The 23,574-nt window shown below is 38.7% G+C and overlaps 1 protein-coding gene across 1 annotated transcript in view; it reads left to right on the top strand.

Annotated features, from left to right (window-relative positions):
* ST6GALNAC3 (ST6 N-acetylgalactosaminide alpha-2,6-sialyltransferase 3) overlaps positions 1–23,574 on the top strand; it is a 284,689-nt gene that overhangs the window by 90,245 nt on the left and 170,870 nt on the right. Inside the window, exon 3 of the mRNA XM_035017715.1 lies at positions 4,862–5,271. Coding sequence (XP_034873606.1) covers positions 4,862–5,271 — 410 coding nt within the window. The remainder of the gene's footprint in view (positions 1–4,861; positions 5,272–23,574) is intronic.

Raw genomic sequence — 23,574 nt, 5'->3', positions numbered from 1 at the left:
AAAAAAAAAAAAAAAGAAGGAAAGGACATGTTTGATGTTTGTGGGCTTTTAACAGGGACACAGTTGCCCAGACACAGTCGGCTGAATATTTGTGGCGATATCAGTTTATAGACACAGCGCAAGCCCAACCAAAGTATTTGGCTTGATGATGCTTTGAGTGTACAAGACAAAAAGATGAAGGGTCAAGTTTGTTTTTAAAGAAAAGAAACAAAAAAATAAGGACAGGTCAACTAAAAAGGAGAACTCAAAATTAAGATAGGGCTTGGTGCAGCGGAGCTGGCTAAATCTTTCCAGAGGTCTCAGAAAATCCAGGGCCTCAATCTGGGAAGAAACTGCTTACTGAGGCAGAACTGAGCGAGTGGAGACATATGGAATACATTTTTGAGCAAGGGCCACAAGTCAAATAATATAAACAAGTTCAAGAAACAGCAGTACATTTTAACAAAGAAAGTTGAGATCACAAGATGCAGCAATGAAGCTAATAAAAGGAACTGAGATAACCAGATAAGAGCGACTCTTGGGTCAAACTGTCCATTCGTGCCTAGGTATTTCTTTCTTTTTTTATCATGGCTTACCGTAGTTTGAAGTGTCTTCAAACGTATAAATGAGTCCCTTGGGCCTTAACAAGCTCTTGGTATTACCTGAAGCTTCTGATTATGATTAGGACTGTTGCATTCATACAGCCCGGCTCTCCTAACATACTGTAAAATGGTCCCTGTGACCAAGTGGCAAATAGAGCATCACCATATGCAGCCATGTCTCCTGGTACCTCATTTAGGATGTCAGGCAGCTAGGCAGACTGTGGCTAAGCAGGATAGGTACGTGAAAGGCTCTTACGACTCTGGCTATGGTGACAATATATAAAGGAAAGGGACGATTTAAAGATCACCACCTATCCCCCAAGCTATTACATTCCTAGCCCTCTGCCCAATTACATATTTGTTACATAAACAAGAGGCAGTGGTTGCCAATGTTTGCCCTCAAGTTGTTAGTCAGCTGCTGACCTCATAATCTGCACAGCTGCGGCTTCCCAATATGTTGTCATGAAACAGATTGTGATGTCTTAATTGATCACTTTCAGAGGTTACAATTGTCAAGTGAAACCAGTATGCTGATTCTTATTAGTTAAATTAAGGCTTGTTACAGCACAACCAGCTAATTCACTCAACGACTAGGAAATCCGATGCAAATTTGTAGATTAGAACACATCCGAGGCTCTTTGTATCTTTTTTCTTTTTTCTTTTTTTTTTAATTTGTGGAGGCCATACCCAAAAATGCTTTTATTATACAGTGAAGCAACTTCTTGGAACAGAAAATGGACTGTAACCTCCCTGCACCATATGCATCTTGGTGATAAGTTGGAGTGTGCCATATGACACACACAGTTTAAATCAGGCATTGATTTGCATGACTCTAAGTGGGTTTGGAGGACTTAGCTAAGTGTAATGTATGTTAGGCCCTGCTGCAAATCGTCTGGCAGGAAGAATATTGTGTTCTTCCTTATTGCCCTGAAAAACTGTAGGCTCCTAGATGCATGAAGGTCTTAGATCACTATCTCATCCCAAGAGGCAGCCTCTTATGCCCCCATCTGGCCATCAATGAAGTCTTCACTATGGCACCAACCCACAGAACCCCATTTCCAAGTTCCCTAATATACTCACCCACCTTGAGCAGACCTATTCTAACCTGCTGTTCAGATTTCTTATTGTAGCAGGGGTGATGGACAGTCCCTTTGATAGCTGAGTTTTAAGACACTTCATAAATGGCGAGACCTCAGTGGCATATCCAATACATGCCGGAGCCTATGTTGTTTCATGTCCAGCCCTGTTCAAACCTTACATGATTCTAACAGTTCAATGAATCTCTTTTTATATAGGAAAAAAAGAAACTTCATAAGCAGACCTTTGTGGACTTAACCAGTCAAGTTTTTTTCAAAATCCTTCATTTTGACATTAAACAAATGGAAACATTTGTCCATTTAGCATATTTCACAGGTGCACAATAAAAACTAAAAGAAGTAAAGTTAAATTAACCTAATAACTGCTAGCATCCAAAATACGGTGGGAAACACAAGGATGTTCACCAAAGCAATTTTATAAAGGAAAAAATTAGATAATAGCCAAATGCCCAGCAGTAGGCAAATAGGTACATTATGCTATGTCCACATGAGGGAATATTGTATCGGCATTAATGGTATCTCTAAGGAGGAGTGCCTGGGTGGCTCAGTTGGTTAAGCGTCCAACTCTTGGTTTCAGCTCAGGTCATGATCTCATGGGTCCTAGGATTGAGCCTCGCCTCGGTGCTCCACACTCAGTGGGGAGACTGCTTGAAGATTTTCTCCCTCTGCCCCTCCCCCCCAAACAAATAAATAAATCTTTAAAAAATACATCTCCAAGGACTGTTTACTGGCATGGGAAAGTTTAATGGTGTGAAATAGTTGAAAAACCAAGATTGCCAAATTTTATAAATAGTATTTCTCAACCTACTATATCTAGAAGGGGGAAAATAACACAAAATATTGTTAACAGTTGTCAAGTGGTGGAAATATGAAGAGTTTTTATTCTTTTATTTATTTTTTTTCAAGTTTTCCACAATGAGCCCATATTACTTCAATAATCAGGAAAAAAAAGTGTTTTAAAGCAGTTTGAGTAGTTTTGTTGTAACATTAGCTACGGGGAGTCTGTGTTCAAAACATCTCTAATCTAACAGGTCTGAAAATGAGCTCATTCTCCTCTGCTGATCCTGCTCCTCCTAAAGCCTTTGCCTTCTCATGTAAAGCCAGTTTTAGTCTTCCAGTTGTTTAGGCTAAAAATTGAAGTTATCTTTGATTCCTCCCTATCTTTCAGATCCCGCAGTCCATCTTACTGGTCAACCCAATAGGCTTTACCTTCAAAATATGTTCAGCGTGTGGTCAGGATGTTGCTACCTCTTCTGCTATCCGACCTAGTCCAAGGCACTATCATCTCTTGCCATGATTGTGGCAGTAGTCTGTTCTCCGAGTTTCTACCTGTTTCCTTTTTGTCAGTTTTCCACACCACAGCCAGGGCTGTTAAAATATAATGCAGATCAGCCACTTCCCTATTCAGAACATTCTGAAGGCTCCTGAATAAAAGAGCCTACAGGATGTCTCCCTGGTCATCTCTCTGACAACACACACACACAGAGACACACATACACATATCCTACCCTTCCTTCCTTTAATTTTCTCTATTTAGCACCTATCTTCATCTAACATATTATATACTATGCTGATTTATTAATTGCCTTTCTCCTCCCAGTGGAATGTAAGATCTATGAGGTCAGGGGATTTTGCTTAAAATTTTACAGCTGAATATCTTCAATCCCTAGGACATAACACATCATAGTTGCTCAATAACTACTTTGGATACTTACCATTGATAGGAAAGACATCTTGTTACAGTTGTGTGGTAATTATACAGGTGACTTTTCTGAGGTACTTTGCCTCTCAACCTAACCACCTAGACTGACCTGTTTGTATATTGATAGATTTCTTCCGGATTGTGTTTCTCTTTCATCTAAATCAACATTTCTCAACGAATTTGGAAAAGTCTATGTCTTCCCTAATACTAAGTTCAGTGTTGAGGCTCCTGATAAATTATTTTAATTCAATTGCTCTCCTAACTTAATCACTATATACTGGGCTCCTATAGTAATCCCAGGACTTCTGGGGAGTGGGATTAAAATGAAAAAGACAGACATTGACTCTTACAGAGTTTACTATATCGTGGACAGACATAAATAAGCAATAAAATACAACATAACTAATAAAATAAGGGCAGTACCCAGTGTGAGAAGAACCAATGACCAATAGGCACCATAAAAATACAGGATCAAATGTCAGATACAAAATGTGGAATCTAATAGAAGGAAGATGAGAAAGATATATATCAACAGAGTGCATTGCTCCTTTATCACTGTTTTAAAAGGTAGGGTGACTTTTCCTCACGTAGGAGCAAAGTGGCAAAAGGAATTTATTTGGTTTGCCTGGGAGGAAGGAATGCAAGGAATAATGGAAAGAGCAAAGGGTTTAGAGTTAGAAGATCTAAATTTGAATCTACCACTGCAATTTGAATCTATCATCTACAAGTTCTAGAAGGTGGTGCTACCCTCTATGAGTCTCTGTTACGTCATTGGTTTAAAACAAGGAGGGTTAGACCAGCACTAGAGATGATTATCTCTTTTACATTCCTTCCCTGAGTTCTTAAAAGAAGCCTTTCCTTATCCATCTAAAATAGAAACACAAAGGCCAGTTAACATGGTGATACAGGGAATTTTTTAAGGGTTTTTGTAAAATATTTGCCAGCCTGAGACTTGTCTTAAATAGGTCTTGGTTCTGAACATCTTTTTCAGAACCTCATCATTTGCTGAATTTTTCATATTTTCATCAACTGCTACATAACTATTCATAAATATAAGTAAAATACAGAATTGATGCCTGGATATATTCCCTTTGCATTTCTTTTTTTAGCCACTGTCCTTATTAAAGAGATCAAATCTTCCCCTATTGCCTTATTTCATTTGAAATTATGGTTTTGAATAAAAAGTCATTATTTAGAATGAAAAACAAATGTCTATTTTTCCTTTTAATTTTAAACTGACGCAAAGGGATAGAAATTAAAATTATTTCTTAACAATCTGTATTCACTTTTTAAATGGAAGCATGCCCCTAGCTTGATAACCTGTGGTGGCTACTGTAGGATTGGCCCATATATTTCAGGAAATCCCACACTCAGCTATTATATACAATATCTGAATTTCGTTTTCTCAGAGGAACTTGTTTGGATAGCTGGAACTTACTCATTTACATATCTCTCCCCTGTCTCATTTCTCTGTTTTTCAGCCTCTGCAGCTGGACTGTGACCTTTGCGCCATAGTGTCAAACTCAGGTCAGATGGTTGGCCAGAAGGTGGGGAATGAGATAGATCAGTCGTCCTGCATCTGGAGAATGAACAATGCCCCCACCAAGGGCTATGAAGAAGATGTTGGCCGCATGACAATGATTCGAGTCGTGTCCCATACCAGCGTTCCTCTTTTGCTAAAAAACCCTGATTATTTTTTCAAGGAAGCAAATGCTACTATTTATGTCATTTGGGGCCCTTTCCGCAATATGAGGAAAGACGGCAATGGCATCGTTTACAACATGCTGAAAAAGACTGTTGACATCTACCCGAATGCCCAAATTTACGTGACCACCGAGAAGCGCATGAGTTACTGTGATGGCGTTTTTAAGAAGGAAACTGGGAAAGACAGGTGAGTCCTCTGAGAGGTGGCCTCATTGTCTTCTATGCTAGCTCCTTGCTGAGTTCTTTCTCCAGCTATCAAATGAACAGAGTTATTTTTCAAATTGATTGTTAGATGTTTTTTGACTATTATGATTACTTGATGAGCCAGCAACTAGGCCCCATTTATTCCACCTACACTACCTTCTGTTCTCTCCATTTTGATTGGCTTGAGGATCCAAAAAATACTGGATGCTTCCCCAAGATATCTTTAGATTTCTTCTTATTTAGCTCAATTTGCTATTGGTTAAATTGGATGTTAGCCAAAAGGAAGTACACACATTTCTGTTTCAAAACAGAAATGTTAAGGAACTTTAGGACATAAACTCCTTTGGAAGTTGTTATAAAAATTTACCTGAGACTACAAAACACAGCAAGCTATTTATTCTCTAATAAGGTTGCGTAGATTCTTGCATGCAAATAGACCCTATGATCGTGAGATACCATAACTTGGTATCTAACAGATATGTTGGTATGTTCAGCAGAATACCATATTGAAATTATGCATTACTGAAAATCATTAACAGTGGATTCTTGAAGAGAAATGAGGTATAAATACCATTCACTCAATTATCCCAATTTGCATTTTTCATTACCTCGGTCTTTTTTTCCCCATAGCCTTCTGTAAACCACCCTTCCCACTTCCTTTTCTTGAAGCCTGCTCACCTTTTCTTCCTCCTACTCCTTATATCTCCTGTTTCCTCTCTCTGCTCCCTCTTACCCCCCTCATTCTGCCATATGACTCTACTGCCTACCACTTTTTCTTTCTTTTTAGAAAGATAAGCAGTATAAGGAAGAGAAGTAGAATTATTAGTTCATATTTCTAGTTCTAATAAAGAACTGTTGAAGGAAAATATTGAAACCAATTGCAAAAGTTTTAAGTTATGTGTGAATTGTACTTATTCATACCATACCATGGATAAATTGAGCATTGGCTGTAATTCCAATATTAACAATCTGATTTCCAATATAACAAACAAATGTATGTCTTTCACTTTTCAGTATTATCAAATCTAAATTTTTAACTACATTAGAGTATGTGCTTATGGGGGGAAGTTTCTCATATCTCTGGGTGTAATTTGTATGCTGATAATTATTTTAAAATCTTATCTGGCCTGATTCTCCTATTGATAAAGTAGGCTGAATGTAGTATTTTCTACTTCTGAGCACCCAAAGCGCACAGCTTCTAATGAAATGCAAGACAGGAATCGCCGTAATGCTGGCCCTTTTTTGTCAGAGTTCATAAGAAGAATCCCAATGGTTAGGTTTGAATCAGTGTAGCTAAGCTGTCCAAAGACATAGGCATAAGAGATAAAGGAGTAGGTATGTAGCACAATTCTATATAAATATGACCATCTCAAGGGGTTTGGAAATTTTTGGTCTCTCATTAGCCCAGAGCAATGCAATTAATTAGATATATTTGGTATTTCATTAGTTGTAGTCAACCCTCAGGGTATCCCCCAGTCATAACTATATGCCCTAGAATCATTTGGGACCATCAGAGAAGAGCTCAGCATGCTCTATGCCCCCATGTATTTATATCATGGTGGCTTTTGCTGTGAGCTTTCAGTGAGACAGTACACTGTCACAGATGTGTGGATTGTATAGCGAGAATTGGGAGAGAATTGCTTTGGAAGATTCATTTTCCTCCTGGCTGTGATGAGGAAAGCTGTTTGTATAGTGGGAAAATCTTGCTTGATAAAATTAATTTGCAGGTATCATTCAATTGGTAAAGTTACCAAAATAAAAGTAGGGGGGAGAAAAACCAAATTGATTTTTTAATGCTTCCTTCTGTTTTCCTCACTGAGTCTATTCGTGTTTGGTTGCATCATGGAGTATTGCAATGAAGTAGAAAAAGACAACTGTGCTAGTGTTTTAGAAATGAACAGAATGGATGGTTTTGGTAAAATCTGGTTGGATGACAAAAGGTTGACCAAATGGCCTCAAATGACCTGTTATCTGCTCTACGATTTAAATCTGTATCCTAACTTTAGCAGCATGAATTTTATTGTTTAAGGATTTCCCAAAGTGATCTGATGTTCATGGACAAATTTCAACAAGAATATTTTTAAACTTATTATGCAGGAAAATGTCAAAATAATAGAGACTAATGGTATAATGAACCTCTGTATACTCACTGTTCAGGTTGAATAATTATTAACTCATGGCCAATATTGTTTCATCTACATCCCTACATTTTCTCCCTCCCCATGTATTATTTTGAAGCAAATGCCAGACATCATATTATTTCATTCATTAACATTTCAGCATGTATCTCTAGAAGATAAAGAAACACAATGTCATTGTCCTACATAAAAACCAGCAATATTTCTTTAATAACATTATATAGTTTGTTTTAAAATTTCTCCAATAATCTTATTAATATTTTTAAAATTTATCTTGAATTAGGATTAGCATTAAGATCCATACATTGCTCAATCAGGATTAGCATAAGGTCTGTACATTACAATTAATTGATATGTCTTCTATATTTCTCTTGACCTGTGCCTTCCCCCCTCTCTATTATTATTATTATTTTTAAAGATTTTATTTATTTATTTGACAGAGAGAGACACAGTGAGAGAGGAACACAAGCAGGAGGAGTGGAGGGGGGAGAGGCAGGCTTCCCGCCGAGCGGGGAGCCCGATGCGGGGCTCGATCCCAGGACCCTGGGATCATGACCTGAGCCGAAGGCAGGCGCTTAACGACTGAGCCACCCAGGCGCCCCATCCCCCCTCTCTATTATTGAAAAAAAAAAAAACCAAAAAACCTAGTCATTTATCCAGTAGAGTATTCCACAATCTAATTTTTGCTAGTTGTACCACCATGATGTTTTTTGTTCATTGGTATTTCTATATTGAGGCTTTCTTTATTGGATTCAGGTCATATTGCTTCTTAGCAAGACCATTAGGTGGTACTTCTATCAGCAGGAATACTGTCTAGTTTTCTCTTTTAATGTTAGCAGTCATTAATGATCATTGTCTAAATCCAATAATTCATTAGATGTTGCAAAATGGTGATATTTCATCATTTTTTTCACTTATATTAGCTGAAACTTTATAAACAGAAACTTGTCCTCATTAAACATTTTTTTAACCAGAGATAGAAGATAGTACCAATCCTTTTTCTTTATTAGTTCTAAGGCATCGGTTCCCTAGCATCCTCCAAAGTGACCAGTAAGTTTATTATTATTAATATTTACATATTGACATATTTAACCATATTTGAAATATTTCAGTCCATGAGGAATTATGTCTTTATGCTCAAAGTGTCCTATTTTGTACTATTGGACCCTCTTTGAATTAGTTTTGGAGTCCTTTTGACATGCCGTTAGTAATTTTGGATAGCTTCTTTGATTCCTGGTATTATAGGATGATTCAGGCTCTTCTTGTATATATTATGATGCAAACCTGGATCCAGACATTTCTCCAAGGAACTTTGGTCCTTTTAGTATTTACAAGAGCATAATCTTGGTGCTGCAGGTGCTCATTGCTCCTAGGTTTGTCTTTGTTTCTTGGTCTTTTCATTGGACACAGCTAGTATAGAAATAATATATGCTGCATTTCTTGTTTAAAGATAAAATCATTATGTGTTCAAACTGAAATTTTCAATTCAGATTCAAGGCCACTGTGTTTTACCTCATGTATCTTACATGTGTTTCTCCTTTTTTGCCATATTGGCAATCACAGGTCCTAGAGACACCAAAGTAATTACTCATCTGTTTTATCCCACAGCATACACACAACAATCTTAGAATAAGAATGATACCACAGTGCACAGTATTATTACTGTCAGCATTTTAAGACTATTTAACCTCAAAGAAGCATTCATGTGGGTCCACACTCACAAAGTGTGTGTTGGTTTTATCCTAACAAAAGTTCTAAATATTTTTCTCCTGGGGCACCTGGGTGGCTCAGTTGGTTAAACGTCTGACCCTTGATTTCAGCTCAGATCATGATCTCAGGGTCATGAGCTCAAGCTCTGTGTGGGCCTCCATGCTCAGCAAGGAGCTGCTTTGGATTCTCTCTCCTCCTAATTCTCTCTGCCCCTCCCCCTGCTCATAAGCTCTCTCTCTTGCTCTCAAATAAATAAATAAATCTTTAAATAAATAAATAAATGTTTTTTTCTCCTAAGTAAATAGGAGTATGTCCAGTAGATATACCATTGCTGACATAAGGGAGTAAGGAAAAAGGGATGTCCATTTAATTTGACTTTTGTTGTAAAGCTACTTTGGTTGATTTGCCTGAACTTACTGGAACTTTTTAGCAAGAGCTCATTCTCATCATTAGGTTTTTAATGGAGAGGTTATGTCACCATCATGATGTATAATTTATAGAATAAAAAAAAATTGTGTCCCTAGTAGTTAAAATGAATCATGATAGGAAAATGACTACATGGAGTTTCTCAAAGAAAAAATTGGCTCTCCGCTTGCATCTTCTTCTAACTGTCAAAATCCTTTTAAAGAAGTATAAACCCCTCCCCCATGTAAGGGTGCGCACCTTTTTGTTTTTTCCAGTGCTTTTTATTTTTTGTCTTAAGAGATTCTTCATTGAGGAAACATGAAGTAATAGAAGAAATATATATAGTGTTAAATTTCCTAGAATGGGTTTAGATCAACTTATAGCATACTGGAATACTTTTTCAAACCAAATGAAATTTAATTTGCTTTCTTATCAGTTACTGACGAAAATTATTTGGCTTCTTAATTAAAAAGAGTGACCTTGTGGGAAAGGCTGAGAGAACAGAAAGAGAAGGCAGCTGTCCTTTCTTTCTTCATGCTCTGGGGCCCAGTTTTCTCTGGAATTCTAGGTCGTTGGGGTGGCGGTCACCTTTGTATTTTTCACTTACCCACTATTTTTCTGGGAAACAACCTTCAACAAACCAGAAAACTTTGGAATTAAAGGTCTTATATTCAAAATAATCTGGACCAAAATGGATCTTCCCCCCCCCTTTGAATGATTGGTATGCATAAATAATATGAGCCCGCTGACATTTACGCGTTTGCATTAATACATCTTAAGACTGAAACACCCTAGAGGTGATGTAGGGCTCACAGTGGCACATGGCGCCATGCTCGATATCTGAAAAACATGATTAGGTGCCTGGCCATGTACTGACGCCAAATGAATGTGAATGCTCCTACAGAAGCAACAGAGAGCCAGTGTGAGATATTCTTCTTACCTATAGGCACGTGGGCAGATGCAGCTTGCTTCCCACTTTAGAAATACATTGGCAAATGCAAGTACATTATTTAATTAAGTAATAATTGAGAAAGCTATAGTCCCCATTAAAAACGCAAAGATAATTTAGGGCTGATGAAGTGCCCTGAGCTGCCCTAAATAGGTCGTAATTAGCTAGCACCAATGTGGCTCCGCCTTCAGGGATGGATGAAATTAATGAAAGCTAGCAGCAAATAGATCAATGTTTCAAGATGTTACTGCCTCGGGTGCAGAGGATGAAAAGGGAGGGAGTTACTTTTAAGGATCGTTTAGGAAATAGGGTGCACAAAAGTCACTTTCAGAAAACACTATCAACACGGCAAACTGATTCATAAATATCAAGATGGCTGCATGTTTAATATTTGCCTGCACGCTCCATCCATTCCCCCTCCATCCTAAGGAGAGAAAAAGAAATCAGTGAGGCGTCATTTCTCACTGCCTTCTGTTGGAGATAGGTTTGTCATCTGGCATGTTTTTAAGTACAGCCTGGGTTTTGCTATTTCAGCTTGGCCATTTTAAAAGTTTCTTATGCTGCCATGTGATCAACTCTAAGGATTAAGTTGGCTCACATCCCTTAGGTCTGCAAACCCTTCGTGGTTTCTAGAGTGGGAAGAAGTTTCAAGCCTCCTCACCCTGAGAATTTGGGAACTCTCTGAGAGTACCCTCGGTTGGGTTACAAGGCAGGTAAGTTGCCTCAACAAAAGGAGGGCAGCAAGGGGCAGGGGTGAAACAAACCAAAATAGAACAAAACATTGTGCTATCCTGAGAGTCAGCCACAAGGCACTGAAATGTGCCTAATTCACCCAAACTAGTACTATTATTCTACCTGGACTCTGAAAACAAAGATGTCTAGTTATTTGGAACTCAGAATAAATAGGTATAAACTCCAGGAAATCCTAGACCAACAGAAAATAGGCAAAGTGGAAAAAGTCTTGGATTGAAAGACAGAACACAGTATTAAAAACTGTATTTTCCTTTTTTTTTTTCCTTTTTGAAGATGGTCTTTGCCAATATGGCATCTCAGCACTTTTTCAAGAGCAACGTTGACACACCTCTGTTAAAATGAATTAATGTTCCCATCCCAGCTGATATATTTGGCAGGAAAAATAAGTTCACATAGCAGTCATGGGCAGACCCATAGGGCTCCTGAGTCAAAAAGCATAATAAGGCATCCAGGGCTCTGTCTTCATGCTAACAAGCATTGGGAAACAAGGGACTTCATTTTTCCCATTATTCATGATGGCATCCAATGACCTACATTAGGCCTCCACTATAGTACACATGGGCTGGAAATTAAAAATTCAATAAAAAAAGAGGGAAGAATCTATTTTAATAATGGGAGAAGGGAAGGGATGCTTGTAATTTATCAAGCTATCAGTGCCAACCTGCCACGTGCTTAAAAACACACTCACTGGGCACACGCACACACGCTAGTGTATTTGACAAGACAGCTTGGTTGAGGATTCATAGAAGAGAAACAGCTAAGATTCAGTGACTATTATTTTTAAAAGGAAGGCTGTGCCGACTACTGGTACTTGTAGAAATCAAGACTTGCAACCAGTCTACTTGGGGAAATAAGTTCTCCTGGGCCTTAGGATATGATTTGACAGAATAGCTAGATGCATAGCCAGATTATACTGTAGAGAAAGAAAGTCGTGACAGACACTTAGCTGAACATTCCCTCAATATGAAGGCTTTTGAACACTACAAAGGGTGTGAAACTCAAAGATAAAGAGGCCAGGGGCGCCTGGGTGGCTCAGTCGTTAAGCGTCTGCCTTCGGCTCAGGTCATGATCCCAGGGTCCTGGGATCGAGCCCCGCATCGGGCTCCCTGCTCCGCGGGAAGCCTGCTTCTCCCTCTCCCACGCCCCCTGCTTGTGTTCCCTGTCTCGTTGTCTCTCTCTCTCTGTCAAATAAATAAAATAAAAAATCTTAAAAAAAAAAAAAAAGATAAAGAGGCCTGAAATTAGAAGACTCGTTAGAATGTATTTACACTTTTAAACTTTATAAGGGCTTTAAAGGTTTTTAAATGCCCTATTATGCTTGTTTCTGTTTATTTAAAGTGAGGGAATGTATCTCAAACTGGTTGACTTTCCTCCTTCCATAATTTGGATTTCTCCTCTCCTTTGATTTTTAATTTCTTTTTTTTTTTTAAAGATTTTATTTATTTGACAGAGAGAGACACAGCAAGAGAGGGAACACAAGCAGGGGGAGTGGGAGAGGGAGAAGCAGGCTTCCCGCTGAGCAGGGAGCCCAATGCAGGGCTCGATCCCAGGACCCTGGGATCATGACCTGCGCTGAAAGCAGACACTCAATGACTGAGCCACCCAGGCGCCCCTTGATTTTTAATTTCAACCATCTCTGTCTCTCTTCAAGCTGAGGGTAAAATCAAGAAATTTATGGACACTTGTCCATAAAAAACATATTAACCAGCAGCAGTCTCCTTCCTTTTTCCTCAATTGTTGCATGCCTTGACTCTTAAGACAAAGTTGGTTGTTTTGAGACTTTTCATGCTATACTGTATCCATCTGGATTACTAGATTTTTAATTGCTTGGACAATCATTTCAAAGTAAAAATCTTGTCTGAGATATTGTAAGGACTCTACAAGTGTCTGCTGAATTGAATTTTTTGCTTCTCTGGAAACAAAAATAAGAGACTTCTTATCAGTTGTGGTATTATTGACCTTCTAAATTGACTACCCTCCTTGGCTCTTTTTCTCACTAAAGAATGGGTCCTCTAAATCAATACAATACGCTTCTTTCTCTTTCTTTTTAACACAGTACTTTTTGAACTTTAATGTGCACATAGTTACCTGCTGATTCAGGTGATTTAGAGTGGAGCCTGAGAATTTGCATTTTGAACAAGTTTCCAGGCCAGGCCAGTGTTATTAATCTGCAAATGATACTTTGAATTGTGCTATTTTAGATTGCTTTGATTGAAGGGACAAGACATTTCATTGTTCCTTGAGCCAGAGAAATGCATAAGTGAAGAATAGCTGTTTCCCAAATAGTTTGGTAATCTGCTTGTAGTTGAATCCCAATTTTGTGACTGCTTTGTTCCTAGCCAGTTAAGCATGATGCCCATCTTAAGTTGCATCTTAAGTCTTAGGAATTCAACAAGAATTAGGATGCCTGGGTGACTCAGTCAGTTGAGTGTCTGCCTTCAGCTCAGGTCATGATCCCAGGGTCCAGGGAATTGGGCTCCTTCCTCAGTGGGGAGCCTGTTTTTCCACCTGCCAGCCATTCTCTCTCTCTCTCTCTCTGACAAATAAATAAAATCTTAAAAAAGAGAGAGAGAATTCAACAAGAATTATTTATCTGACCTCACTGTGTTTCTTTGTCCTCTAATTGATGACATACTTCTTAAGGATAGGGACTGTGCCCATCTCCATTTTATTCTCCAACCTACCATATCGGTGGTTTGCCACCAAAATACCAAATGTGTTGTTTTCACTCTACTTCTTTCAGCTAAATGGCCCACAGATATTTCAGGTTCCTTGAAATGACCTCAGCACTAACTCATTTTCTTTCTTTTGTCATCACCACTACCACTGGTCCAGGTTAGGCCTTCTTTGCATCTCACATGGTGACTGCTAACACAGCTTTGACTCTATGGCTTTGCAGAGACTGTTCCCTCTGCCTAAATCATACTTCCTCCCATCACCATGCACACCAGTGCATCCTTTTTGAGCAAATCAAATGTTACCTCTTCCATGAAACCTTTTATAATCTCTACTTAGAACTCCTATTTCCTCCTCTGAAAATCCATAGCATTTGGACTTTTTTTAAATGGGAATCATCACTCTGTACCATGCATTATTGCCACTGATGTCTGATCTCTTCAGGTAGTCCATAAACTCTCTGAGGAAATATCAGTTCTTATATATTTGTTTCCCTAGCACCTGATGCAATGTTTGACGCTAATAGGTATTCAGTAGACATTTGATGGATGAAGAAATAGATGAGCAATTGAGTAAAAAAAATAATACCTGATGGTTTTTTTTTTTTTTTAAGTTTACAAGTCCCTTTGCCACTTGTTGAAATACTTGTGAATTTCCAAACATTTTTCTTCAGTATATAGGGGTCACTGTAATATGAACGAGGCAAGTTCTGGAATTGTGTTTTGATAGAAAAGTTTCCACAGTTCTATTCAGACAGACCACCCATTGCTCTACTTTACCCAAAGGTTGGCAAATCTATTACCTTCTTCGAGGGACTTTGTGACTGGGCACTGGGTTTTTAATAAGTCACTGACAGAGCCATTCCTCAAATACAGGCTTCCATTTTAGTTTCACGTCCGTGGCAAAGTAGGTTCTGAGACTTCACTCACAATTCTGTTAGCTGTCAGTTGCCTGGTGAAAAAACAGTTGCTTGCACCCAAACCCAAGGTTATACTCTCGGGCTCTAGGAAGCAAATACAACAACCATCCCAGAAGGCAGAGAACAAAAGACCCAAGTAAAAGAGAACTGATCACTACTGAACTTTATCTTAATTATCTCCCACAGAACATTTTCTTCTTTGATAACAAAGAAAGCTGTTTGTTCACTAATTGCCTTAGTGAAAATTCTTTCTAAAAACTTCATGATGAACATAAAAGAAAAAAAAGATGGTAGCAGTATCTTCCAACACACTGCATAAATGGTTGGTGAATTTGTATGTAGATTTAGAGGAGAAATGGTGAAAGTGTTTTGACATAATTTAGATCTTGTCACTCTCCCACTCAAAACCCTGGTATCGCCTCCTATTTTCCTTAGAGTAAAAGCACAAATTTTTATAGTGATTTACCATTACTTTCAGGGTGATCTGGCCCCTTGTTGCCTCACTGACCTTCACTGATCAAACTTCCTTCGTGCTCACTCTGCTCCGGCCACATAGACTTCCTAGTTGTACCTCGGACACAGCAGGCGTGCTTCCTCTTCCTCCTTCGTCCTCTACTTTAGCCTTCTGCTGGACCACCCTTTCTCCCCACATACTGCATGATTCACTTCATCATCTCCTTCAAGCCTTGGCTCATTTGTCACCTACTCAATAAGTCTAACATAATGTCACTTAAGATTGAAATCCCACTCCCCATAACCAGCATTCCCAGCATTCTACTTTTCTTTTTTCCCCATAGCATAGTTTCCCTTCTAACATTCTGCATAATATGCTTCTTTATTTTATCATTTATTGTTTGTCTGACTCCCCCACTAGGATATAAGTTTCTTAAGCCAGAGATCATGATCTATTTTGTCACTGATAAATCCCAACCACCTAGAATAGTGAGAATAGTGTATGGCATAGAATATACATTTAATATTTGCTGAATGAATGACCAAAAGAATGGAAAACCAATTAAATAAATAAAGGATTGAGGGAAACTTGGAAAACTTGTCTCAGGGGGTCAACCAAAGTAGCTTAAAAAGTAGCTTAAAAAGCTATGTTCAGAAACTATGCAATGAAGGTAGGAGTAAGGCAGTTTGTTGTTCTACAAAAGGTTAATTGAATGATGACTCTCTATTCAAGGAGATCATCATGTCACTCAAGGAATGGTCTGACTGATTTTTTATTCTTTAGCACATGGACCAGTTGTTTAAACTGAATTGACCAAATTAGCGTATTTCTTTAGTACATAGCAGAAAGAGCAACAATCTTTTGACTCTTATTTGGTTTGGTAGAAATGTAGGTCCTAAACGTGGGCCAATATCAAAATCCCCTCGAGGGCTGGTTAAAACAGATTGCTAGGCCCATCCTGAGAGTTTCTGAATTGTTGGATCAGGGGCAAGGCCATAGAGTTTGTGTTTGTAACAGATTCCCAGGTAATCCTGTTGCTGTTCTCCTAGGACTACACTTTGAGAACCACTGTGGTAGAGAAAGATTCTAAGATATCAGGAATTATATTCAATTATTTTGAAAACATTTGGCCCTATAATCTTTATACTATTGGTATAGTGTTATGTGAACACCTAAAGTTATTTTTATTATGATATTTTTAACGGTGAGAATTTTTTAACCTCCTGCAAAAATCCAACTACATCTCTGTCATTTTATTTTTCACTTTCTTAAGATCTTGTTCCCCTGTAATCATGCCAGATGGTGCTGCTCATTAGCTTATGAGGAAAGGATGCTTTATCATTCTAGACAGAGAGACAAATCATTCTGTTCTCTGACTTTGAGTCAAGAATCAACATTTGGGTGTATGCTCAACCTACTATTTGCTTTACAATTTTGCTCATTAGGTATTTATTACCCTGACAATATATGAGCTAGTCATTATCCCTCTGTCAAGTATTTCTTGCAAATTATATTCATTTAAAGTTCATATTGGCACTGTTCGACAACTGCCATCATCACAGCATTACCTCCACTAATATGTAGTTTCTCTTTTGCCTAAATTATCTGGGTGAGGTGGTTATCTAGGAAGTATATCCATAAAATGAAGATGCTGGATAATATTCCATTCTCTGACTTAACATGTTCCAAATGGATAAGTGAGGCAATTGGTATTGCTGATTTGTGAAAAACAATAAAACTTGAGGAGAAAAAAAAGTAACATCATGACCAAAATCATTGCATTCTTTTCATTCATTGTATGTTTTTCTTATGAAGAAAGCAGAGTGAGGAAGGCACATGATTTAAAGAAAAGTGCTAAAAAACAAAACGAAACTTCAGATACTTAGTGAAACCCTGGCAAGGTAGATGGGGACCCTCTCACCCTATGAAGTGGAGAACTAGTTAGAATTCAAGATCTAAAAAAAAATACCTGAGATATTAAATTATTAGAGGAAAAAATATTTATAATTTTCACTAAAAGGATAATTAAAATGTTTTTCCCTTCCTGCTATCTTCTTCTTTTTTTCTTTTTTAGCATATAATGTATTATTTGTTTCAGAGGTACAGGTCTGTGATTCAACACTTACACAGTTCACAGGGATTATTAGAGAATTCTTGCAAAGACACTATGACAGGCATATATATATGTAACAATCACTTGATATGGATGGTTTATTATTCCCAAGAATGCTTCCCTATACTGTGGCAATATTGAACATGTCCAATTTTCCTGAACTCTTATTGAGTGGAGAGTAGGAAAAAGAGAAGGGGATATAGTTGAAGACTTCAGGGAGGGATCACCAATCTGTCTTCATTCTTCTAGTATCTTCAGTAGATATTTGACCATTATGTCTTTTTTAACTAAGATGGTAATATCCTTGTGATGAAATGAGTATTCCACAGCCTATGTGTATGTATCATTGTGGAGGGACATGAGCTTTGAAAGTAAATGCAAAACAAAAATGGGTTACTGTTTCAAGGTGACTTGTTCACTACCCATTCTGTATTTCTAATGTGTTATGCAGTCCTTAACAAATATAGCCATGTTTACTTAGGAGAGCATTATATTTTTTTTCCATCAATGGAGCAAATTTCACTTATGTTTCTATACAGTTATAATTAATTGGCCCTTTCTCTCCTCTTTTATCTTTACTTCATTCATAACTCATCTGATAGTTCACCATCCCCCCTTGATCAGAAGAGAAGAAGCTTCCAAAGACTGAACCCTTGGTAACTTTATCACCTGGAAAGAATTACATAAAACATGTTAAAAACAGAAATGACTGCATAACTGGTTCATCATATTTTCCTTAGCAGGTGGATTCTTGGTGGGCAGAGTGTGTTTCTGGTGTTTTTGCTGCCAAGCACATTGAGGGTGCTCAGTAAATATTAAATAATAATAAGAATTTCCTAATTAAGATGAACATTTTTCTATATTAAGCAGATGGTGCTCAATAGGAGTAGCCCATTATTTACAAGTATGACACAAGGTGCTGGCAATTGTCTGGGAAATATGGCTCTCACTTCAGATGCTGATTATATGTTAAAGCAAACTTTTGTGACAAACAGCTTGATCAATATTAGCTAATGTTTGTGATAAAAACTTTGAATAGGGGTGGACTTTGTGTGTGTATGTCTGTAATTCTGCTGTTTTGAGTATTAATATTGACTTCAACCATAAGAGTATTTCTTGCTATTTGCTGCAAGGCATATTTTGGCAAATCAGTGTTTATCTGATTTTATCCCATAGGCTCACCATTTGCCTTGAATCCTTGTTACTGCCTGATTTCTAAAGAAATGTTTCTTTCAAGTCCTTTAAGTATCTTTTTATGGTTTCTAAAACTAGATGTGAACACCTCCATGGTATTTGCAATGCTTATATTTGTAGCTGAAACCTCAGTGGAACTAAGGAGAGTTAATTAGGCATTCCCAAAATACACATCACTTTATGATTTTGCAGATCACCCTGATGGAAATAACAGTCTAATTTCGTCAAGTCATGTAAATTACAGTGAGAGGGATGATGAGAGTAGGCAATTCTCAGTTCTTTGGAGAAGTTAATTTTGTTGTCAGCACACACACAGCTCCAAAAATCACAAACCACAGGCAGAACTTTCTAGCTCAAGTGAGATTTGGTGATCATATACTATTTCCATTTCTAACGTCTGCCTTCTATAAAGGGTCTATGCAAATAGGGGCTTTCAAGGATGTAAAACTGGCAGCTTCCTCTACTAGGAGCTTGGGGAGCGGCTGCCATGCTTTCTCATACAGGACTGAAAACATCCTGTTTACTAACATACACCCACACGTCCTCACCCACTATGCTCACACCAAGCTATTCAGGCAGAGTTTTTATTTTGGTTTGAGGTAGGCAGCACAGACATGCTCAAGTCTTTTGCAGACATTTCATTCATCCTTTGAGCACATATTCCCTGGGTGCTAACTAAGTGTCAGACGTTGCCCTAGACATGGAGAATACACTGATATATTTTTTTTTTAAAGATTTTATTTATTTATCTGAGACAGAGAGAACGAGAGACAGAGAGCACATGAGAGGGGGGAGGGCCAGAGGGAGAAGCAGACTCCCTGCTGAGCAGGGATCCCGATGCGGGACTCGATCCCGGGACTCCAGGATCATGACCTGAGCCGAAGGCAGTCGCTTAACCAACTGAGCCACCCAGGCGCCCGAGAATACACTGATATTTGAAACATATTCTCGAGTTTTATTGGAAACTTATCAGAGGTCCTGGAATGTGTTGGCAGGTTCTTTGAATCTGGTCTCACCTCCTTATTTTTAATATTTATAAATCATGCTCATCAAGCTGTCAGTAGGTAGGAAATGAAAGTCGCTGAGAAACCCTGCCAGGACAGAACAAATCCCAGAGTGAACTAAAAATATGTTGACCACAAGGATGTGCGGCAAACCAAGATGTGTTCTTTTTTTTTTTTAAGATTTATTTATTTGACAGAGAGAGTTAGCGAGAGTAGGAACACAAGCAGGGGGAGTGGGAGAGGGAGAAGCAGGCTTCCCACCGAGCAGGGAGCCCAACGCGGGGCTCGATCCCAGAACCCCGGGACCATGACCCGAGCTGAAGGCAGACACTCAATGACTGAGCCACAGGCGCCCCCAAGATGTGTTGTTGAAGCAGCAAAAATTACTGTGGCGCCAAAGTCCAAGCTTTACCTCATTGTCAGATCATCAGTGGGCTAGAGATTTCACCTGTGCTCTCCCCAGCCCTGTTAAGAAATAATGACCACGTGCTTTCTATAAGCCTGGAGTCGGCCCAGAACATGAGCTCACAAATATGTTAGCTAAAGCAAGGCTTATGATAATGTAGAATATGAATCATCTTCCTCTTTGGAAAAGTATGTATTCTATAACTCAGTACATCTTGGAGTCCCCCCAAAGACCTCTATGATTTTTATCTCTGATTGTCTTTAGGTCTTGATTCAAATGCTGCCTCATCAGAGAGCCCTTCTTTGACAATACCCTCAGTTTGCTCCCCTCCCCACGACCTGCTCACCGAACTTTATTGTCCTTTCTGTCACTTATCATGGCCGGACACATAATGGGTTTGCTCTTGTCCATCTTCCCCCCACCTGACTATAGGCACCGGGAGAGCTGGACTGCATATGACCCAGTGCTGTATCTCTGCCCCCTCACAAAGCACCTGGCACATAGGTGATGCTCACTCCCCAGTTGCTAAATGGATGGCACAAGTCTGTTTGGAATTGTTAGTTTCTTAATTTAAGAAGCAACATTGGTCAAGAACTTTTAGGGTTGGACTGGGACTTAGAAATCTCTATCCTACTCTGTCCCAACATTTTTCATACCAATTCCTTTGTGCAATTTTACCCCTGCAGGCTTTGTGCTTTGAAAAATGGGATCCACAAAAGAACTACATTTGTTAAGTAGTATTCATTTTTTCCATCTACGTAAATCTGAAATAAATGTAACTGTCATCAGAAATTCTGGTAACCCGAGGTGATAGAGTTCCAGCCAGAAACCAAAAAAGTGGATGTGTCAATAAGACTTTGAATTGGATGTATAAATGATTCCTATTTGACATTTCAGAATTTTATACATAGCCCAGTAATCTCTATTGCCAACTTCACGGTCCCCTTGTACAGAGATCACAGTAAGAAAAGTCCAAAACGAGCCCCACATGCATCTCATGGGTGGGAAACTTAAGACCGCCCAGGTTTAAGGACTTTCTCAAGGTCACACCTTTTGTTGTAGTGGTGCCTCAATCACAAGGGTCTTCTGAATCCTACCCTAGTGCCATGTTTACTGGTCCATGTGGCTTCCCCACCATTGCATTGAGCACCAGATGCAGCAGTGTTTCTCGAATGTATTCTGTGGACCCTGTGTTTCAGAATCTTCTGGAATTTCTTGATAAAAACAGTTTTTCAGCCCTATAGATTAATAATCTCTGGGCTCTGCATTTTAATCAGTTCCTCAGGTGTGTCTTACATATTACCAGTGCTTGAGGATATCTATCGTGTGCCAGGATTCTTAATTCTCCTCCAATGAATGGAAAAACAAAATATTCAAATCTTATTACCAAATGGTAAGAATACATATTTGAGGAAACAAACTGAGGGTTGCTGGAGTGGTGGGGGGTGGGAGGGATGGAGTGGCTGGGTGATAGACATTGGGGAGGGTATGTGCTATGAGCTTTTAAAAAAAAAACAAGAAGTAGGGAGGGAGAAATGAAGGGGGGGGATTAGTGGGGGAGATAAACCATGAGAGACTATGGACTCTGAGAAACAAACTGAGGGTTCTAGAGGGGAGGAGGGTGGGGGAATGGGTTAGCCTGGTGATGGGTATTAAAGAGGGCACGTATTGAATGGAGCACTGGGTGTTACACACAAACAATGAATCATGGAACACTACATCAGAAATTAATATGTAATGTATGGTGATTAGTATAACATAATAAAAAAAAGAAAATTTCTAGTAAAGAATGGGTATGAGGAAAATAAATAACGAATAAATACATGGGAGTCCATAAAAAAAAAAAAAGCTATTTGACCAATAGCTTTTCTCAGGGGGGACACTGGGCCATGTTAAAATCTATTCTGTTTGGTTTTTTTGTTTTTTTTTTTTTAAGATTTTATTTATTTGACAGAGAGAGACACAGCGAGAGAGGGAACACAAGCAGGGGAGTGGGAGAGGGAGAAGCAGGCTTCCGGCAGAGCAGGGAGCCCGATGTGGGGCTCGATCCCAGGACCCCAGGATCATGACCTGAGCCGAAGGCAGACACTTAATGACTGAGCCACCCAGGTGCCCCAAAATCTGTTCTGTTTTACCATCAAGTTAAATAATAAGCTATGAGCGTCTTTGAAGTTTTGGGTTTCAGTCTAACTAGTTCATTAATTTCTTCCATGAACCTTGTAGAGCTCAAGGTGGCCAGGATTCAGACATAATGGGGCACGCCTAATGAAGTGGGGGGAGACATAGTGAAGTTGGCTTCAGAGGGCTACAGAGAAGCCCTGAGGGGCTTGTGATGCCGCCATATGAGGCCACAAGACCAAAGAACACAACCAGCTAAGGCCAGGTGTTTTCTATGCGACATTTCTAAATCTTTTTTCATAGTCCTGGACACCTCTCCACATCTACCAAATACTGTCAGACTTCACCAAAAGAATAACGAGGGGATCTGTGATCTTTCTGCGGTAGTGGTTAAAGATGAAAAGTTTGTTAGATGTTATTATTATTGTTACTGCTATTTTTAGTTTGCAGGACTCATAATCACTGTCATCGTAATCATTGTCCATTCGCATCACCCTTTGCCTTTGTTCTAAGAAATGTCTCCCATTCTCCATCCTTTGAGGATGAATCATATAGTTCATCAGCATTTTACTTCTTTTTTTTTTTAACTTTTTAAAATTTATTTGCGAGAGAGAGAATGAGAGACAGAGAGCATGAGACGGAGGAGGGTCAGAGGGAGAAGCAGACTCCCTGCTGAGCAGGGAGCCTGATGTGGGACTCGATCCCGGGACTCCAGGATCATGACCTGATCCGAAGGCAGTCGCTTAACCAACTGAGCCACCCAGGCGCCCTCAGCATTTTACTTCTTGACACACAACCTTGAGACTGAACAATTCAAAAAATTTCCCAGAAATGGCTTTGTGGGCTGTTAATTTAATTCTCTGAATGGTGAAAACTGCGTAAGACATTTTTCAAAGGTTAGGCTATTGAATATTTCATACCATGGAAACCGACTTAAGAAAGATCGGATACTCAAGGCCACAAAAAAATGAGGGGAAAATAGGCTTGAGAAAACCTTATAAACTAGAACTTCTCATAAGAATATTAATATATTATTTTTCTTCATCTTGAAATTTCCTCAGGCATGTGTTGAATGAGCTGACTTCATGGTTGTAGTTTTGTTGTTCTTTCCATGTTGCTTTGCAATTCTCCCTGTGGTCATCATATTGATTTGAACACTGTGGTCATCATTCTAGGAAAATGAAGTCATTAATAACCGGGTTTCTATGGGCAGATTGTAATAGAAAACCTTATAAATAATTGCCCACTAATGGGAAAATTGAAAATATGCGCTGTATTATAATGGTCATAATGCAATCATTAAAATTATAATTATGTGACAATGAAAGAACTCATTATGTATTTGGTTTATCTTTACATAATGTTAATAGCTAATGAAAGTGTGACAATTGCATCTAATTAAGCTTAACAACATTTCTGCACTTCTTGTAAATGGACTATATTTTGC

Source organism: Mirounga leonina, unplaced genomic scaffold (assembly GCF_011800145.1).
Source record: "Mirounga leonina isolate KUSES-001 unplaced genomic scaffold, KU_Mleo_1.0 Mir_173, whole genome shotgun sequence".
NCBI lineage: Eukaryota > Metazoa > Chordata > Mammalia > Carnivora > Phocidae > Mirounga > Mirounga leonina.
The sequence above is the reverse complement of the archived record's forward strand: the minus strand, read 5'-3'. Positions and strand labels throughout refer to the sequence as shown.